The 17,102-nt window shown below is 35.6% G+C and overlaps 1 protein-coding gene across 11 annotated transcripts in view; it reads right to left on the bottom strand.

Annotated features, from left to right (window-relative positions):
* Positions 1-1,317: 1,317 nt before the first annotated feature.
* SUN1 (Sad1 and UNC84 domain containing 1) overlaps positions 1,318-17,102 on the bottom strand; it is a 35,281-nt gene continuing 19,496 nt past the window's right edge. For 7 of the 11 annotated variants that reach the window (XM_062588445.1, XM_062588449.1, XM_062588448.1 and 4 more), the window contains 17 exons: positions 15,789-15,911; positions 14,339-14,422; positions 13,916-14,026; positions 12,432-12,530; positions 11,700-11,793; positions 11,524-11,582; positions 10,175-10,320; positions 9,802-10,026; positions 9,185-9,271; positions 8,778-8,821; positions 7,653-7,788; positions 6,445-6,699; positions 5,821-5,905; positions 5,084-5,199; positions 4,334-4,501; positions 3,480-3,572; positions 1,318-3,043 (listed from right to left, as the gene is read on the bottom strand). In XM_062588445.1, coding sequence (XP_062444429.1) covers positions 2,930-3,043; positions 3,480-3,572; positions 4,334-4,501; positions 5,084-5,199; positions 5,821-5,905; positions 6,445-6,699; positions 7,653-7,788; positions 8,778-8,821; positions 9,185-9,271; positions 9,802-10,026; positions 10,175-10,320; positions 11,524-11,582; positions 11,700-11,793; positions 12,432-12,530; positions 13,916-14,026; positions 14,339-14,422; positions 15,789-15,911 — 2,039 coding nt within the window. In that variant the 3' untranslated portion in view covers positions 1,318-2,929. The remainder of the gene's footprint in view (positions 3,044-3,479; positions 3,573-4,333; positions 4,502-5,083; positions 5,200-5,820; positions 5,906-6,444; positions 6,700-7,652; positions 7,789-8,777; positions 8,822-9,184; positions 9,272-9,801; positions 10,027-10,174; positions 10,321-11,523; positions 11,583-11,699; positions 11,794-12,431; positions 12,531-13,915; positions 14,027-14,338; positions 14,423-15,788; positions 15,912-17,102) is intronic. The other 4 variants (XM_062588451.1, XM_062588452.1, XM_062588454.1 and 1 more) reach the window with 4 other exon arrangements.

Genomic DNA, 17,102 nt, shown 5'->3' with positions numbered 1-17,102 from the left:
CACGCTGCAGCGCTGCTGGGACCCTCCTGCCGGACCGAGGATCCGGCAGCCACACACCCCCCCCCCCCCCCCCCCCCGCCTTTTACCGCTTAAAACAGCTTTCCTGCAAGAACTTAAGGTAGTACTAACATTTAGCAAGTATGGTATTAAAAATAAATAAATAACCACCACAACACGCCCAGTGCAGAATCACTTATACCATTATTCTCTTCCACAAAGAAAAAGCTAAGTCTGTAATTAATCCTAGTGCATCCTAATTTATAAACAACTTCTCTCCTCCCCCCCCCCACACACTTGTAAGTTATCTTTGTTTGCTTAGCTCCAATCAATTTTTGTGTAATTACACAATCATAAAAAGCATTCCCCTGCTTAGGTCACACATTGATTGTGGTAGTGCACAGCCAATAGCAACCCACAGGGAAAAAGGGGCAGAATGATCAGAATTTTAAGACTATTTCTAGAACAAGATTTACAGTTCCAACATTTGCACACTTCACAACAGTAAAAGGAAGTTTAAGTGTTAATATACATAGACAACACAGGACAAGACTGAGAAAATAGGTCTCAGTTCAAGCAGGAATTCTTAGAACCAAGTAGTTTCAAACTTTTGAAGAAAAAAATCGTATTTGCTTCGTGGAAGTGTTTCAAGGTGTTGTGAACAGCACAAGACAGTACCTTTCAAAGGAAGCATGAAAGAGAAAAGACTACAAAACTACCAAAAGTAGTCCAACAGGAATATAAGTCATAGTAAGGACATGCTCATCCATGAGAACTGCACAAACAGCAGTGAACTTAATCTTAAGGACAAAATGGACTTCACATGCAGCTGAACGCCAGGGAAGACAAAGCAAGCCTACAGAGGACAGGTTACTATCTAGCAACTTGCCACACAAAACCCTTCAGACACACAGAAACCTGCTTTGTTTTTTTCTGAGGCAAGGGTCCAGTACCTGTCCTTGCTGGTCCCACCCACAGGAGGATGAAGCTAAGACTATCAGTGGTTGTTACATAGCTTATAAACGCATGTTTAATCTTACCATACACACTGTGCTGCTAAACAGCACGCACATTCTTTGTTTTCATGATTTTAAGCACATACTTACCACAGACATTAATTATACCACTTCCCCTTTTGCTTTTATTTTCTATTACCACAAGCCAGAGAATCTCAGTAAGTGGCTTATGCCTAGCAACAGTAAAACTGAATCACTATTAACCTGTTATTGTTGTTTCTAATGTCCTCATATCAGTTATTTCAGCAGGTCATCACAAATACAGAAAAGAAACTTTATTACTTGTTTCAAATATTACATGCACTTTCAAAAATTAAAACTCTTTATTTAAACATCTCAATAGCATCTTGTCAGTTTATAGGCAGCAAAGAACAGAGATGTATTTTGAAAAGCATTTACAAAAATACATTGCACAAAGTCCTATCTTGCTTTTTTAAAAATAAGTTAGTGTTATTCAAAATATGCCCAACCCAAGCACGTAATTTCAATTTATACAGGATAATTCTAATTTTAAATATGTAACCTATAATATGAAAACACCTGTACATGTTAAATCCAACTCCTCTGCGTAGGCCATAGGTTCTGTCTCTAGCTCAAGTGAAAGTATTCTTCACATGGAGACTTGTTTAAACATTCGAGGACTGTTGTGCAACACATGTTACTCTATCCAGAAAACCAGTCAGCAGTTCAGTGTGTTAACAGTTCATGTGCACTAAGTTGACTAATTGTAACAGCAAGATAAAATTTCTGCATACAAGTACATTTGGGGAATCTCTGCTGAAAAGGGAACTTCAAAGTAGCAATCCTGAGAGCAGCAATAAGCAGTTATAACTCAACGTAAGGCCCAATTCAGCTCTACATGAAAACACTGCTTGCAAGAACAAATCACTCATGTACTTATTTGTCTCAATCTTCTAGGAATGATTAAAAATGCTTAAATATGGCAATATTTTGTAAATGCAGGTTAGTAAGGTTTACCTCATAGTCTTGTTTTCATATGTTGCATTAGCACAATTTATTGACTATAAAATGAACCAGCATAATAGATTTGTCCCCAAAAATAGATCATTTCTGGCAAATGAGGATTGTTCCTCTCTCCAGTGCTGGTTCCAAATCAGTCTTGATGCACTGACTAGCTGGATTGGAGCTAGTAAGTCTGCTAAATTGCTTAATAAACATTAGTATACAGCAATTAAACAAGTTGACTGAGTTGCTATGGTAAAAACCCTTAAAATAAATTTAGGCAAAACCATCCCTGACTTTTAGATCAGCTCATGACCACAAGTTACAGTAAAGCACTTTCGCTGGTGTTTAAACTAATTTTGGTTGTATTAACTATCCCTGACAATAATATTTACCGTATTTAACATTTATTAAATAAGCCCTTTCAGATCCACCAAAAAGGTCAAAGATGAGGGTCATGTGAAGCACACCTCTAGCTACAGTCAGCGTTTAAAATGTACCACAGTTACTGGCTTACGGTGTCAAGCTAACAGAAGTATGCAATTGAATCCTGGATTCAAAACAAACAAAAAATTACAGATTCCTAGTTGCAGAAAACGTGTTTTATTCTTTTAAAAAAAGCCTATACATTCATTTGTAATAAAATAGGTTATCACCTGTTTGCTAACTGGGCTTTATGAACCAGAGCAGTTTGCATGCAATATTTTTCTCAGCATGGACACAAAAATATAAAGCTAACTGGCAATTACAAGCTGAGCACCAGAGCGAATAAGAGTTATGTTAATACAGTTCTGCTGACAGTCTTCCACCTTTATCAGAGGATCAGTAATTCTGCAGTATACATCTCATATCCACATCCTTTAGAGATTCCAGTGTTCTAGGTTTTCCGGTATATACAAATTGAAAATAAAATGTACAATAAGGAGAAAAAAACCAAGCTGTAGTGTAGGAGATTATTCGGCTGGTTTCCCATGCACTCTGAACCGATAAAGACATGTATATTCTGCATGTCCCCAATTAGAAACAATTCTCAGTTCCACTATTTGGAATACGTTTTCATTTTTCTCCTGGAGGAGAAGGAAAAAGCAAATACAAGCTACAGTCAGGCTTCTAATAGATATGTGCACAACTAATGTCACTTTTTCAGATTCCTTTAAATATTAACTTTTATCAATAGCTAAATTATAGCTTACGAACTTTATGGCATTTTGAATAGAGCTCTCCTTTCCTTACAATTACTTATTCGTGAAGGCAGTCAGAAGGAAAAGCACAGAGCAGACTCTTCACATGTATAGCATCTCCAAACAATTTATGCACAGATAGCAGAATCCATTTTCTCCCCTCTGACTAGTCTATTTAGATCACAGGTTTTGAGGCAGATGCTTTTCATCTTTATTTGTACAGTGCCCAAAGAGAATGGGGTCCTTTATTCATCTGTTATTATGCACTACCATGGATAATAGGCTATCTCCCAACACTTTAAATCCTGTCATCCAGGCTCACCTTTACTGGAAACATCTGCAGTGGCTCTCCTCCTTGATCATAAAAGTAATGTCCAAGAAGTACACCTTCTTCTTGATATTCATCATCTAGACCCTACAAGAAGAGGGTAAAAGAGTTTTGATCCCTTCAAATTTAAAATCAAAACTATATGCATGTCTATATAACTGTATATCAACATGCAGCATTCAGAAGCCTATAGCAAAACCACTATCACAGCACACAATAAATACTGCTCAGGACTAACAAGAATAAGAAAACATCAATGTTATAAACAAGATGGAAGTTAAGAAGTAGATGTTTGCAGATTACACATTAAACATTTAAGAGCTAGACAACAAAGCTTTCAGGCATCAAACTATATCAAAGTAGCCTGTAGACTTCTGTTATGCAACAGTGCCTATAAAAGTAGGAAAGTTAAACTGTATAAAAAAAAAAACACACAGATTTAAGGGGCATTACAGATAACGTGAAGAGCCAAAACGTGTGTGTGGAAGGAAATATGCGGTGGAAAAAAGGCATATAGCAGAACTGAGTTGCTTAAAACAGGATGTTAGCCATAAAACCAGTATCTTCTCCCCTCAACATTTTCTCTTGTAAAAAGACAAGGGGAAAAAAAAAAAAAAAAAAAAAAAAAAAAAAAAAAAAAAAAAAAAAGGATCACAACTCCACCAGAATCAGTTTTTACAACTCATTCCTAGATCTGAAAGCTCTTCAAGAATATAAACAATTCTAAAAACATAAACATCAATTTCTCTTCTTTGTTGTTCCTCCTTGAGCTCATTTTCTAAAATATAAAATGCAAATATCCTTTACATTTACAAACGTTAACAACTTAAGTTCAGAGACAGACTTACATATACTGAAAAGTTCTTAGGAGCACTGGTGATATTTCCTGTTGGTGAAAGTGTTTTTGGTATATGTTCCACAGTAAAGGCAGTTGGGTAGATCTTCATTGAAAGTCTAACTACAAGATACCCCTGTGATCCTTTGAAAGCCCAGCAGTTCCCTGGATACATGTCCGGCTAGAGAACAGTTTTCAGGAAAAGGAGAAAAAACAAAATCCTTATGATATTTTAAGCTGTAATGAATTCTGAACTATTAAGAATAGCCTTAAAAAGACAGTAAGTGGCAGAACCTAATCTATTTGGTAGAATACAAATTCACATCAGCTTTGATCCTAATCACAATTCATCCTCTGCAACAATGCCCAAACAGAACGTGAGATGAAATTTCTGTGTTCACTGGTTTACATATCTTTTGTGCAGTACAAAAGAATACAGACTGCAAAATTTTAACTGCAATCTCTTCAGGAAGAGAGAACACCTTCTGGAACTACTAGCCATGTTTTGAAGATCCACCATTGAGATTATTTTTCAGCAGGAATCCTCCCAGTGCACAAATCCCACGCACCACTCTGGAAAATTAAGACTTTCATAGCAGGCTCAAGTAGAACTAGCCAATGCTCAGGATATATTGGAAGAACTCCACTCACAAGAACAAAGTTCAAAGTATATTCCTTTCCTAGTACCACAGACAAGCATCCATCACCCAAAAGACAACCCAAACCACTCAACGCATAGTATTCAGTTTCAGCCTTTCATTACCTGAATCACAACTCTGGGAGACTGAGAGAAGTACCACAGAGGAATTCCAAAGAGGCTAATTAATGCTGTTTTAGTCTCATAGGTTTCAGAGCAGCGAGTACTCAGAATGCTGCCACCTCAAAAAAGATAAATTGGATTAGCAAAGTAGTTACTTGTTTCTTCCCGAAGAAATTTTTTTAAGGCCTTAATGAATACACCAATTATTCTTCTCAAAAAAGGTATTAAAAATACTGTTAGATACTAGTAATTCTAATAATTTCAAGTGCACTAATACAAGGATCAGATGCTTCTATCAAAATAAAACTTTATATTAAGGAAGTATCCAATACAACAGTATTTCAAGAATGTTTTAAGTCTTTTTTTTTTTTTTTTTTTTTTTTTTTTTTTTTTAAGAAAGAGCTGAGGAAATACACTTTCCAAAGTGAGTTTAGAGATGTGTACATCCCACACAGACATATCTGTGGTTCTCAGTTAGCCAGTTATACACAGAGTTATTCTGTCCCACTCTATACATATCTACGGAACCAGGAGTCATCTGTTTTTAAGTATGCTTTTGGCCTCTATTATCTACCATAAAGTACAAAGTGATATCTCTCTATCAGAGACAGGCACTGATTACAGTAGTCTGACCACTGGACAATACACAGGAAGATGCCATAACTTTTAGCCTTCGCTTTAGATTTTTACAGATACGATGTCTGCTATTTATCTTATTAGCATTTTTTCTTGCTATTTACCTCCAGATTCTAAGGCAAAATCCACCATGCCAGTCTTGTCTTGAGAATAGAGCTTCAGTGCATTGTTTACAATAATGCGTGCTTGCTGCAGATGTACATACACAGAAGAGTAACAGAACAGAAAGATTTTAGTAATATCACCTGATAGAAAATTGATATATACAAGTCTATGAAGTTTCATGCATATTTTTGAGATGCTGTACTCCACCATAATATTTGAAAGCCTCTGTCAAGACATAAGCTGTTTTTAACACATGGCTGTCTGGCTTAAAACAAACTCATATTGCATCTCAGTCAGTGTTTTCTTCAAGAGTTGCATTCTTTTACCCACCTTCCTAAGTCACGGAGCTGCATTTTTTGGTACAATTACATTTTAGGAAATCTGCTTTCCTGACAGCATACTTGGGGGGTGGGGGGAAAAGCATGTTCACAGTAAACAAAAAAAACAAGACTGTACAGATATATTAGATAAAGCATTTTCTGTAGCTCTTCCCCATTTCAGATAATCTCGTAGACAACTCTCAATCATGAACATTTATATTTATGGAGCATGACTATCAAATGCCTTTAAACAGCTTTTTACAATTTTAGCTGATTTTTTTTTTAGCACTTAAACTAACTTACCGCTTCTGTGATTCCAGAAACCCCTACATTATTCACAGCATTTGTTACTACTTCAGATGTTAGTTTTTGGTTTGTAGAAGACATATGGAGAGTAATATTCTTGAGGATCTGCAACTCTAGATCTCGCAGAACAGTCTGCAAATCACTTTTGCTCACAAAATTAGATGCAAGCCACTGAAGAAGCGATTCTGGAAAGTCTTCTTGTCGATCACCGAAAAGCATAAGCTTGATGGATTCTTTGACCTGGGCATCGACCTAACAGAAGCCATTAATGGTTGCAATAGAAATTATTAGTCTTTATAAACTATTACAAAATACTGTACGTGTAACATAGGCACACAAAATCGGTATGGACTTCCAGCACTATTGATAAATCTAGCCCACACTGACTTATACTGGAATAACAGAGGTACAAGAGAACATGTGAAAAACCCTGGGTGCTTAATAGACTCATTTTATGTGCTGACCAAACAAATCAAAAACATGCAGAACAAAATATGCAGTTTACATTTGAGGTCTGACTAATACTTCAGAATAAAAATTAAAGTTGATGGCAACAGAGTTGCCACAGTGCTGCCTTCAAACTAAGGAGAGTGGTGTACTTGTTCAGAGTTAAAGTTACTTATCACTCACTTATGGATATGCTTTGACCCCCTACCCAAGCAGCCAGACCATCCTGTGATAACACTCGAATAGAATATTTTGGGCAAAGCTGACAATCCCACCTCAACAATTACTGTTCTATTTTGTTAGCTGTATTCTAGTCAGAGGTGATGTTGCAAAAGGCTTCAAAAAAAAAAAAAAAAACACACAAACTTAAGCATGTTCAAGTGACTTCCAAATACAATGCAGTAGTATTTCTGTACACTGTACTTAACTGTTATAACAGAAATACTTTTCTAACTCATGCAAATTTGGAGAAGTAATTCATGTGAATGCAACTTTTTTTTTTTTTTTTGGTATCTTAAACGCAAATAAAATTGCCATTTTAGAAAACAAGCGGTGAACTGTTGTCTAGTAAAATATCACCCACTAATGGGGAAGAAAAAAAAAAAGAAAGAAAGAAATCCACAACCCCAGCACATAAAGTACTACTCTTATTTAAGATGAATACTATCCTCATGTCACTTACTGCAGTACCTTTCAGGAAGGTTAGCAAACAAAAATCAAGTAGCACCAAGTTTTACTGGGACAGTTACAGAACTTACTTTTTCATGAATGACGTCTATTTTGTCACAGCTTGTCTTCACACTTTGCCAATTTAACAGCTCTGATTTCATCTGAGTCAACTCTAGTTCTAGCTTTTTAACTTTCGATAAAAGGTGATTATGTTCATTATCATCTCTGACAAAAACAAAGAGTCAATAATTAGAAAAAAAAATAGTTTCACTTATTCCATCAAATCCCAAAGGAGTCAGAACAGTTGCCTAATACGAAGTACTTTACTAGTACAGTTATTCATCAATATAAACATTGTGAGCCTACAGTTCCTTAAAGATTTTATTTAAAGCATATTTAGGATGAATGTATTCAAAGTAAAATATTTTTTAAAGCTGTGGACAAAACTAGAAGTGATGACCTCTAGAGTATCATCAGGTTGGCAAAATAACTCAGATCTACCTAAATTTCTACATGTTTAAAGTTTCCACCAAACCAGTTAAGCTCTGCTTGCTCAAGTTTGCTGTTTTGGCTAGAGTAACTTTCTTAACATTTGCCTATGAAGTTGTTATTATCTAAGTTGAGTCTGTAAGCAGTGGGACATATTTGAGCTATACAGATCAATATGCAGTGTTTGTTATAGAAAAAATAAATCAACCATCATTCTAAAGTCTTATTAATTTAAAGAAGAATTCACTAAGTAATAGTATTTTCCTCTTCCCAGTGGGAAAACTACTTATTGAAGTGTTGCAGGTTTTTCTCCTTGTATTACACATTACATTAGTAGACTGTAGCATAGCTGACAAGCCAAGAAAATGGACAAAGATGAGTCTTGATAAAAGATTAACAAGTTCAATACAAAGACAATCAAAAATAGTAATTATATATTTCACTAAGCAAAATTGAGGAAAAATTCTCATTCTCTAATAAATGCATTAGAAGTTACATTCTCCTCTACTGTATAAACAGATTTCTCTAGCAAAAAATTAGATGCAGAACCACTTGCACATTAGAAGCGGTCCTTGTTCAGAAGTACTTGTGCTGACAACAAAAACTCTCAGGGGCAGTCAACTAACACTAAGAAAAGCATAGTTATATTTCACAGAGTAACTTTTATCACCATCATTTAAAAGCCAGGATTGAAAGAGTAAAATATATTTGAAGAGTATTCATACCGTATCGTTTTTGCTTTGGCTATGTCAAGCTCCTTTTGGATGTCCTAAAAATACAAGAGTTTGTTTTAACACACACATAATAATGCATAACAAAAGGACAATCAAGTGTCACATTATAATGATGCATTTTAGCACCACCTATACAATTTCATGTCCCTAAACTACATAAGTTTGTGCTTCTTGGCTCTGCCTCACCGGTCAGTGAATAGCTTAGTGAATAGCTAAGTCTTGAGGGTGGGGGAAGAAAGGAACAGCAAAACCCCTACTCCTTTAAGAACAGGGAGAGAGGAGTAAGAACACAAAGACTGAGACTGAAACAATTGCAATAATTAGAGTGAAGCAAATAAGCAACTTAAGTCCTTCAGAAAAAGGATACAACTAACTAGTTAGCAAAGCTAACTCAATACCTCAGATTTAACAGAGAGTTTTCCAAGAAGGTCTCCAAGTGTCTTGAGGCGCATCTCGTGTTCTTGGTGTAAAGCCAGGAAGTCAGTCTTAAAGAGGGAAGAAAAAAGGTATACTTTGAGTACAAACAGTATAACTGAGATTTTCTACAAAGCATAGCGTTTCTCTCATTCTGTGATCATAACTTTCTAAAGTATTTGAATGACTTATTCTGCAGATTATGTAAAAAGTTACTGCATCTATAATGAAAAAAAATAAGAGAAAGTGTGATTCAGCAGTAGTGGGGGATATATACAGGCAGGTTTACCACAAAAATCTCTTCTTCCTTAGTAGTCTTTGCTATTATTTTTTTTTCTCTGTATGAAAACAGGATAAATTCATCTGCTTTTCAATGATGTGAGATTCTAATTTTGACCTCTATCTGGAATTAACGCTTTGTCAACAGTAACAGAGGAGGAATAAAATCCATGATTCTACTCCCTAGCATTTATCATCTATCAGTTAACTCTACACCAGGAAAAAAAAATTAAAATTCAAAAACCAGATCACTAATGATCTGCATTAATAAGATAGTACTCCGATCAGTATTGAAAAGCATCAATAACAAATTTATTTTTACCTTTTCCTCTTCTTTCACATCTTTGAGATGCTGACTCATCACATTTTTTATTAATGTCAATATTTCACTTCTGTCATTCATCTGGGCAACTTGATCTTGAAGGTTCTGGAGTAGAAGCATCACTTTGCTATATTCTTCATCATGGTGATGGCATCTATCAGACACGAAGGCCATTTGCTTTTCCAGCTCAGTTATACGACCAGAATCAAAGATATTTATGGTACCCTAGAGATGTAGAGATTTTTTTTTAAATGTATAAAATCAAAACATTTACTTGCACTACTCTTGGTAACAGCAGTTATTACAAAATATTTAAGACATGGGAGTTAAAAAGGTCCTAACACAAAGGTTCTTTCCTACTGTTCCCCCTTACCTTTGGAGGTTGCACAGAATGAGAAGAATCAGGCTGTGGTTTGAGAATATGAACGGAGTCATCTATTCTCTGTACTGTGTAAATTTTTGTCCAGTTCAATGAGGGCAGTAACAAAATGAAGCGATCAAACCCCCAAGACCACATACCTTTCATGAGCAGAAACAAAAGCAAAAACGATGTTTAGGAGAAATCTCAGACTGCTTCTATCTACAAATTGAAGCTTTTACTTAAGGAGGCAGGCTACCTTGTCTTTGCACAGCACACAGCAGACACTACTCTAAAGAAGAGCTAGCAATATGACCTACTTTAGAAGGCTTTAAAATTGTCAAGTTAAGCACTCAAGGCAGTTAAGAAACAACAGCCAGCAACACTTATGCAGCTTTAAGTCAGATAACTTCTGTTTATGTATTATGATAGATCCTTAATCACATACTACTGCTTCCCTGGGACCTAGATTTCATTTATTCAATAAGACAGGCCATAGTCACTGAGCAAAGAGATATTAAATACTGCTTTTGATCTGAATGGAAATATCTTGCCTTATATCCTATTTACTGCATACCATGTTGCAACATTATCTAGTAAAAGTTGTAAGAAATTTGTTTCCATAGAAACACAGCACCTGACAGATTACACTTATTTTTGAAAAACTTAAGTGAGATGAAGTAGTATTTTCTACACTGGGTAGCTTCTTTTCCTCATCTTATTCTCCTAGTACAAAGAATTTGAGTCCCTATTGCAAGCTGTTGAGAAACTTCAGCTTCTCCCCAAGCTACAAGATTTTCATGGCATAAGACATGAATTGCTTTTCAAAAATAGCCCAAATTCTTCAATAAATATCTTAGAGTTTATTTCAAAGCAGACTGGAATATTGTCAGCTAAGCAGTCTAAACTTAGCAATGTTTCAAGAAACAAAAAGCACTGTTTAGACCAAAGGAATGATTTAGAATGAGTTGTTAAAGGAATTAAACTATCACTTTTTTCTTTTTTCTTTTTTTTTTTTTCTTAAATGGAGACTGACAACAATCAATCATTACATAGCAAACTTGATAAGTTCACTGCAGTTTCAATGAATGGGTATGGGGAGAGGAGCCCGGGGTAAGGGAAAAACTTCAGAGCACTTACTCAGTCACTCTATGTCTAAAGAGTTCTATAAAATTTGATTAAGGGTATTTTTTTCATGGTAAGAGGACAGTCCACTGGCAGGACAGTGCTTTGAAAGCAAACTGAAATTTGGTCTTTTGTGCTTTGTCTTCTCCATAACCTCAAGTTCAAGCTAAAAATGCTATTTTGATACAACTGTAATAAGCGTGCACCAACTTCTATTATCAACTATACAATTCACATACCTAGTAAAAACAGCAGTGGGATGAGAAGCAGTAATAGCTTGAAAATATTTGGAAGGCATCTAGATAAAGAGATGGAGAAAGTTCACATGAAACAAAATACATTTGTAATTTTTTTTAAAAAACAACTAAGTAAAGAATTTTCTTAGAGAAAACACTTTTTTGTAAAGGATACACACTTTCTAAGAAGAAATGCACTGAGCATAGACATCAGAGTAACAAGTTGAGACCATCGAGTTCTAAGCCACCAGAACATGCCAGAAGCTGCCCTCCCTAGAAGACAAAAAGGGATAACATGAAATACAGTTACTGCAGCCATGTCAAAGGAAACTAAGCAAAGGGACATGCAACTGTGGCCAAGACTGCTTTGCACAGCAGAGAAATGGATGAGTACAGGCATGCAGCTTATTAACATCTAGATTTGTATCACAAGTATGACAGCATTATAACATCAGCTACTCAACACAGACAATAGCCATGCAAAAAGATGAAATGCTCATTTGTTATAAGAATGTTATCCCACATTAAATTGTCATAATGTTTGAGCTCATGCCCTCTGCTGAGGGCCTCAATGTTTCAATAAACATGAAGATTAGCACAACTAGTTTTTCCCAGGAGGAATACCATGATAGGAAGTGACTACCAAACCAAATACACCATTAGTCTTGGAGACCCATATTTTAGGTTATTCATACACTCATTCCCTCATGTATCCCATTATGCCTGTGAACAGAAGTATACCCTCACACTAAGCATCCTTTGGTCAATAAGGGATGTAAATTAGCATGTGCATTTCAAGGAGTAAAAGCAATAGCAAAAGCAGAGTTGAATTAGCGTAAGCTACCTATTGCATATTCCTAGTTTGTCAAAAGAAACAGGCAACATGCATGCACACAGATCAGGATAGTAACCTGAGGAAAAAACGGGCAGCCAAAGTAGAGACAACACCTTCTGAGACACAAGCCATCCAGTTGCTCCCACTGTTTGCAATACGTGAACCATAAAGTAACCTAGATTATAACAAATTAACTCTATGTGGTAACATACGTAAAATGAAGGGTTTTTTTGCAGTACATGTAGTAAAGCAGAGATTCAAGCCCCTGATCACTATATGTCCTGCACAATTTAAACCATAACTATCAGTAAGTTATAAACCTGGTTCTTCAATATTTAAAAACAAGCTATAAACATGAATTCAAATAAAACCAAGACAATTTGGAAAAACAATAGCATCTGTGCATTTGGAATGTCACTTTTCTAAAACAGAAAAGATTTACATTTTGTAGAATGGCATTGGTAGATAAGTATGCTAATTATAAAAGATAGTATTAAAAAGATAGTATTAAAAAGAAGTAATGCAATAAAAATGTTTAAGGTATATCATTATTTTAAAAACATCTTATTTGCTTTGAATCATACATCAAGTTTTGGTATCTGGGTTCATGTGTTAAAGACAGGAAGGGGCAAATGAAATTTCCAATTCTAATCACAGAGTTAAGTCAATAATGTCTAAGAAACACTAATAAATAGCACAAAACACTGCTACCTACAGAAAACAGGTTACAAGCAGCAAAGTAAATTTTCATTTAAATGAATATTCCAAGGATCTTCAGTATGTCAGTTCTGAGCCTCTTAAAAATGCTGTAATTTAAAGCCCACTGAAGCCAACAGTTACTGAATTCGAGACTAGATCAGTTTGTTCTAAACTAAGCAACAACACACACGCTTAGGAAGTAATCCTACATTTTTAGTTTAGCAGAGATATCTTGGTTAATCTGAGGGATTATAGATATACCAACCCAATATTTTGCAAAGCATTTAGGTGAATGAAGTGTCTCAAATCATTTTCCTTTGCTGATTAAAGAGCATTCAACAGATTCTTGATGCCTCTGTCATTCAAGCTAGGAAAGGCTCATCTCACAGGGAAGAGTCTATCACTATATAAGATTCCTGTAAAAATTGACTATCACTAAAACAAAAATAAAGTGTTAAAACCCTTTATTCAAATAATCTGTATACCAATACCTTCATACCTTGCCTTCATTTAAAGTCAGTTTTTCACCTTATGAAGAGTACAGATTTTCCTGAAGTGCAATAAATGAGTAAATCTGATTCATATCCTACAAATTGTCTCAATTCTTTCCAACATAGGTGCTTGCTATTACCACACTTAGCTGTAAGTAAGTAGTCTCACTACCTACCAAGCTTTTATACAAGCCAGGATCACAGCAAGAGTCAAATAGAAAAGATGCTACGTAAATTTAGTTTTCTAGATACTTCAGTGTAATCTGCTTTGATAGATGTAGTTAAGAAAAAAAACACAAAACAATACAAATGACTAACATATGTGAGACTAAAGTAAAATAAAAGCAAAATAAAAAAGGTCCAAGTCAACCTGCATAAGAAAAGGTGTGCCAAATGGTCCTTGCTACCCCTTTAGCCCATGAGGATTGCATGTGGTCTGTGGTGTATGTTTCAAGATGTTTCTTCCCCTTACAGTCATCACCTGTTGGTTGTGGTAACAGTTGATTAATGTGACAAAGTATCAAATAAAGATTGTTACAAGATAATTTCAATAGGTCTACTGGCAATCAAACCAAGAACAATTAAGCAAATTTAAGTGGAATAAAACTTGTCTGCGAAATACTATAACATACCACGTAATTGCATTTCTTCTCCCCCTACATTTAAGTAGAAAAAAAAGTAGGTACTTTATAGCTTCCATAGAGTCATGGAGCATCTGACATTACTCTGCTAATACTGCAAACATCAAGAGTCCAGCCCAAGGCTAAAAGACAACAGCAATATCTATACTTACATATTGATTCCTCATTTACACCAAGATGGCTATTGTCTCTGAAAAACTCCTTTACATTCATGCTTCCACAATAATCCGAGTGAGCTGCAACACATTCAAAAAACAAAAATACATTTCTCTCAAGTTCAAAGCCTTTCACATACCCAGATTTTAACTACACTGGCTTAATTCTTAAGGTAAGTGACATGTAAGAAGCCTAGAAAGTGATTATGAAAGAAATCTCTTCTGTCCAACCACACTTTTTCTTATTTAAAAGAGACAGAACCTTCTAGTTCAAAGTCTTTCCACTTTTCAGACAACAGCCACCTTAGTTCAGCTCCCCTGGTTTTACAGAAATCCTAGAGATATGCCTGTGATATTTGGCTCTTATGTGCCTAAAAAGAGTTGGACTATCATTTAACTGTTTTGTTTTATAATTCTGAATTTTACATTAGTCCCTAATCTCTTCAAATTTTGAAGAGATAAGATCTCAGTTGAAACTTAAAGTCAGAAGTGAAATTATCCAATTCAAATGTAAGATCCGCAAAGATTTGCTATGTATAATTGGAGAATTAATCTCAAAATCTGAAGAGAAATAAAATAAAATGCTCATTACATGACAATGAGCAGAAGAAAGAAAAATCTATTCATTTTAAAATCTTAACTGCTTTAATTTGAAGAGTTAATCAAATAAAAACAAAACCAAAGTAAAAATCCATAAAATTCTAAACGCCTAGTCTCATTGTAGGTCACCTTCATGTCAGCTGTCAGCTTTGTGTTGGTTCTCAGACTTAAAAAAGAAAACATTATGAAGTTACAAGGTATCAAAGCAAACAGAATGGGAAGGAACATAGAAGAAGTTCTCACACAAACATACTAGTTACCTTCTGCCTACAGCAGTTTAACTGTACGGGTGAAGCATCTGTCACAGAAAAGCAAGCACCAAAAGAAGAATCAAGTTTTTTCAAGAAAAGATGACGTGCATAAGAACAGAGATGACTGCAGCTTTGATTTACAAGAAAAGTCTAAATCAAACTTTAAACTCACAATAGGCTTAAGGGTAACGCAGTAACTTTTCAGTGTCTTCAAGGTGGGCTAAGATTTGACAGTATCACACAAACTAGTTTTTATAAACTAATTAAAGTTTCTCAACTTAAATATTACCTCCTGGTATTTCCCAGAGAAAAATCCACATGACAATCTACACTATCTACCCATATAATCACATACTTGGATATTGATTCTTCCAAAACAGAGGGAAAGCATGGAAGGCTAGCACAATTAAGAGATTTAAGAGAAAAGAAAAAAAAAAAAAAAGGCAGGGGGAAGGCAGTAGCCAGCAAAATGACTATAGAAAAGGAACACCATAGCAGCAACAAGTGAAATCAGTAAGAAAAGACAGCAGAGAAGTACTCTAGACTGTACATAAACACAATTCCAGAGTGGACAGCAAGCACAACTGAAAAGGTACCTTTAAATTCATAACCCAGCTTCAGCAGAACCATTTGAAACAGATGCACTAAGAGGGATGCAAAAGATGCCACAGCATGTTTGACCATTTGCAGAATCTTATTCGTGTAGAAATAGGTGCCTCCTATTAAAGAAAAAGAGGCGTGAATATGAATTATTCACCTACATTAAGTTGTGCTTCTATCTCTGTGACCATCAGCTAGTGGAAAAGCAAGGCTGAAGAATCCAAAGCCTTTTTAGACAGGGGTATAAAGCTTAAGCAAGCACGGTTTAAAAAGTCTGGATTACACTAAGTATTATAGCAAAGCTTTTGTAAGAACTACATCCTGAAGAAAATGCTTTCAAGACAGGAATACAGCTTCAGCAAGACTGTCTTTTCTTAATGAAGATTAAGAACTCTAAAAAGCAAGAAATTCATAGCTTGCAGAACTCAGGGTTTCTCAATGATTTGAGCTGTTGGTATTGACTTCACAGATCACAGCTCCAAAGAAATGAGAGGTATAAACTACATTCTTATTTTGGACTTCAAAGGGAGAGACATTTTCGCTCACTTCTCCCTTTTACACTAGAGGAAAGAAGTTACTGCAATAGCCTATCTCGAGCGTTAAAAAGGCTTTTCCATTACATATTCTCCTTTAGAGGATATTCAGCAGGAAGAAAGTCAGTTCTCCACACTGCTGCTTTCATAGAACCAGCCAAATCCAAAAACCTGCTATGACTGTGTCCCTTACCCCCCTCAGATTTAACTGACACTCTTGAAACTCTCATTACACCAATACAACAGAATTTCCTATCTGCGCTACACTTCTGTCAAAAAGTACTTGCCTCAAATCATTTAAAGCCATGCCTTACAGCTCAAATAAATACGACTTCTTACAACTGAAAGGATATTTTGTTCAAGAGTAATACACTTATGGTCTCCTCCCTGAACTGGTTCCACTCTAATTAAAGACCACTGAGAAAAAACAGAATACCACATCACCTTCTCCGTTATCTCTGAAGACTACCAATAATCAGCAAACTCCAAAACGTTATGCAGGCAAGAGGCAGAGACACAGCCAAGACACTGAGAACAATTATCCAGAGAACTGAGATTGCCTTGGAAAGGCAGAACCTTATTTACGGCAGATTCATTTATTTTCAAGCTTTAGAAGTGTAGTTTTTAGGGAAGTCTGTTGGAATCAGTTTTTCCTCTCTTGAGTTCAATTTAAGGAGGTTTAGTTCTAAAAACATACTCTAATACACTAAAGGTTAAGTGACCTGACCATCACCACCCCTCAGAAACAGCCCACAACACAGATCAGAAGTAAGGAGC

This window comes from Rhea pennata, chromosome 15, assembly GCF_028389875.1.
Source record: "Rhea pennata isolate bPtePen1 chromosome 15, bPtePen1.pri, whole genome shotgun sequence".
Taxonomy (NCBI): domain Eukaryota; kingdom Metazoa; phylum Chordata; class Aves; order Rheiformes; family Rheidae; genus Rhea; species Rhea pennata.
Note: the sequence above shows the minus strand (reverse complement) of the source record. Positions and strands in the feature narration are given on the sequence as shown.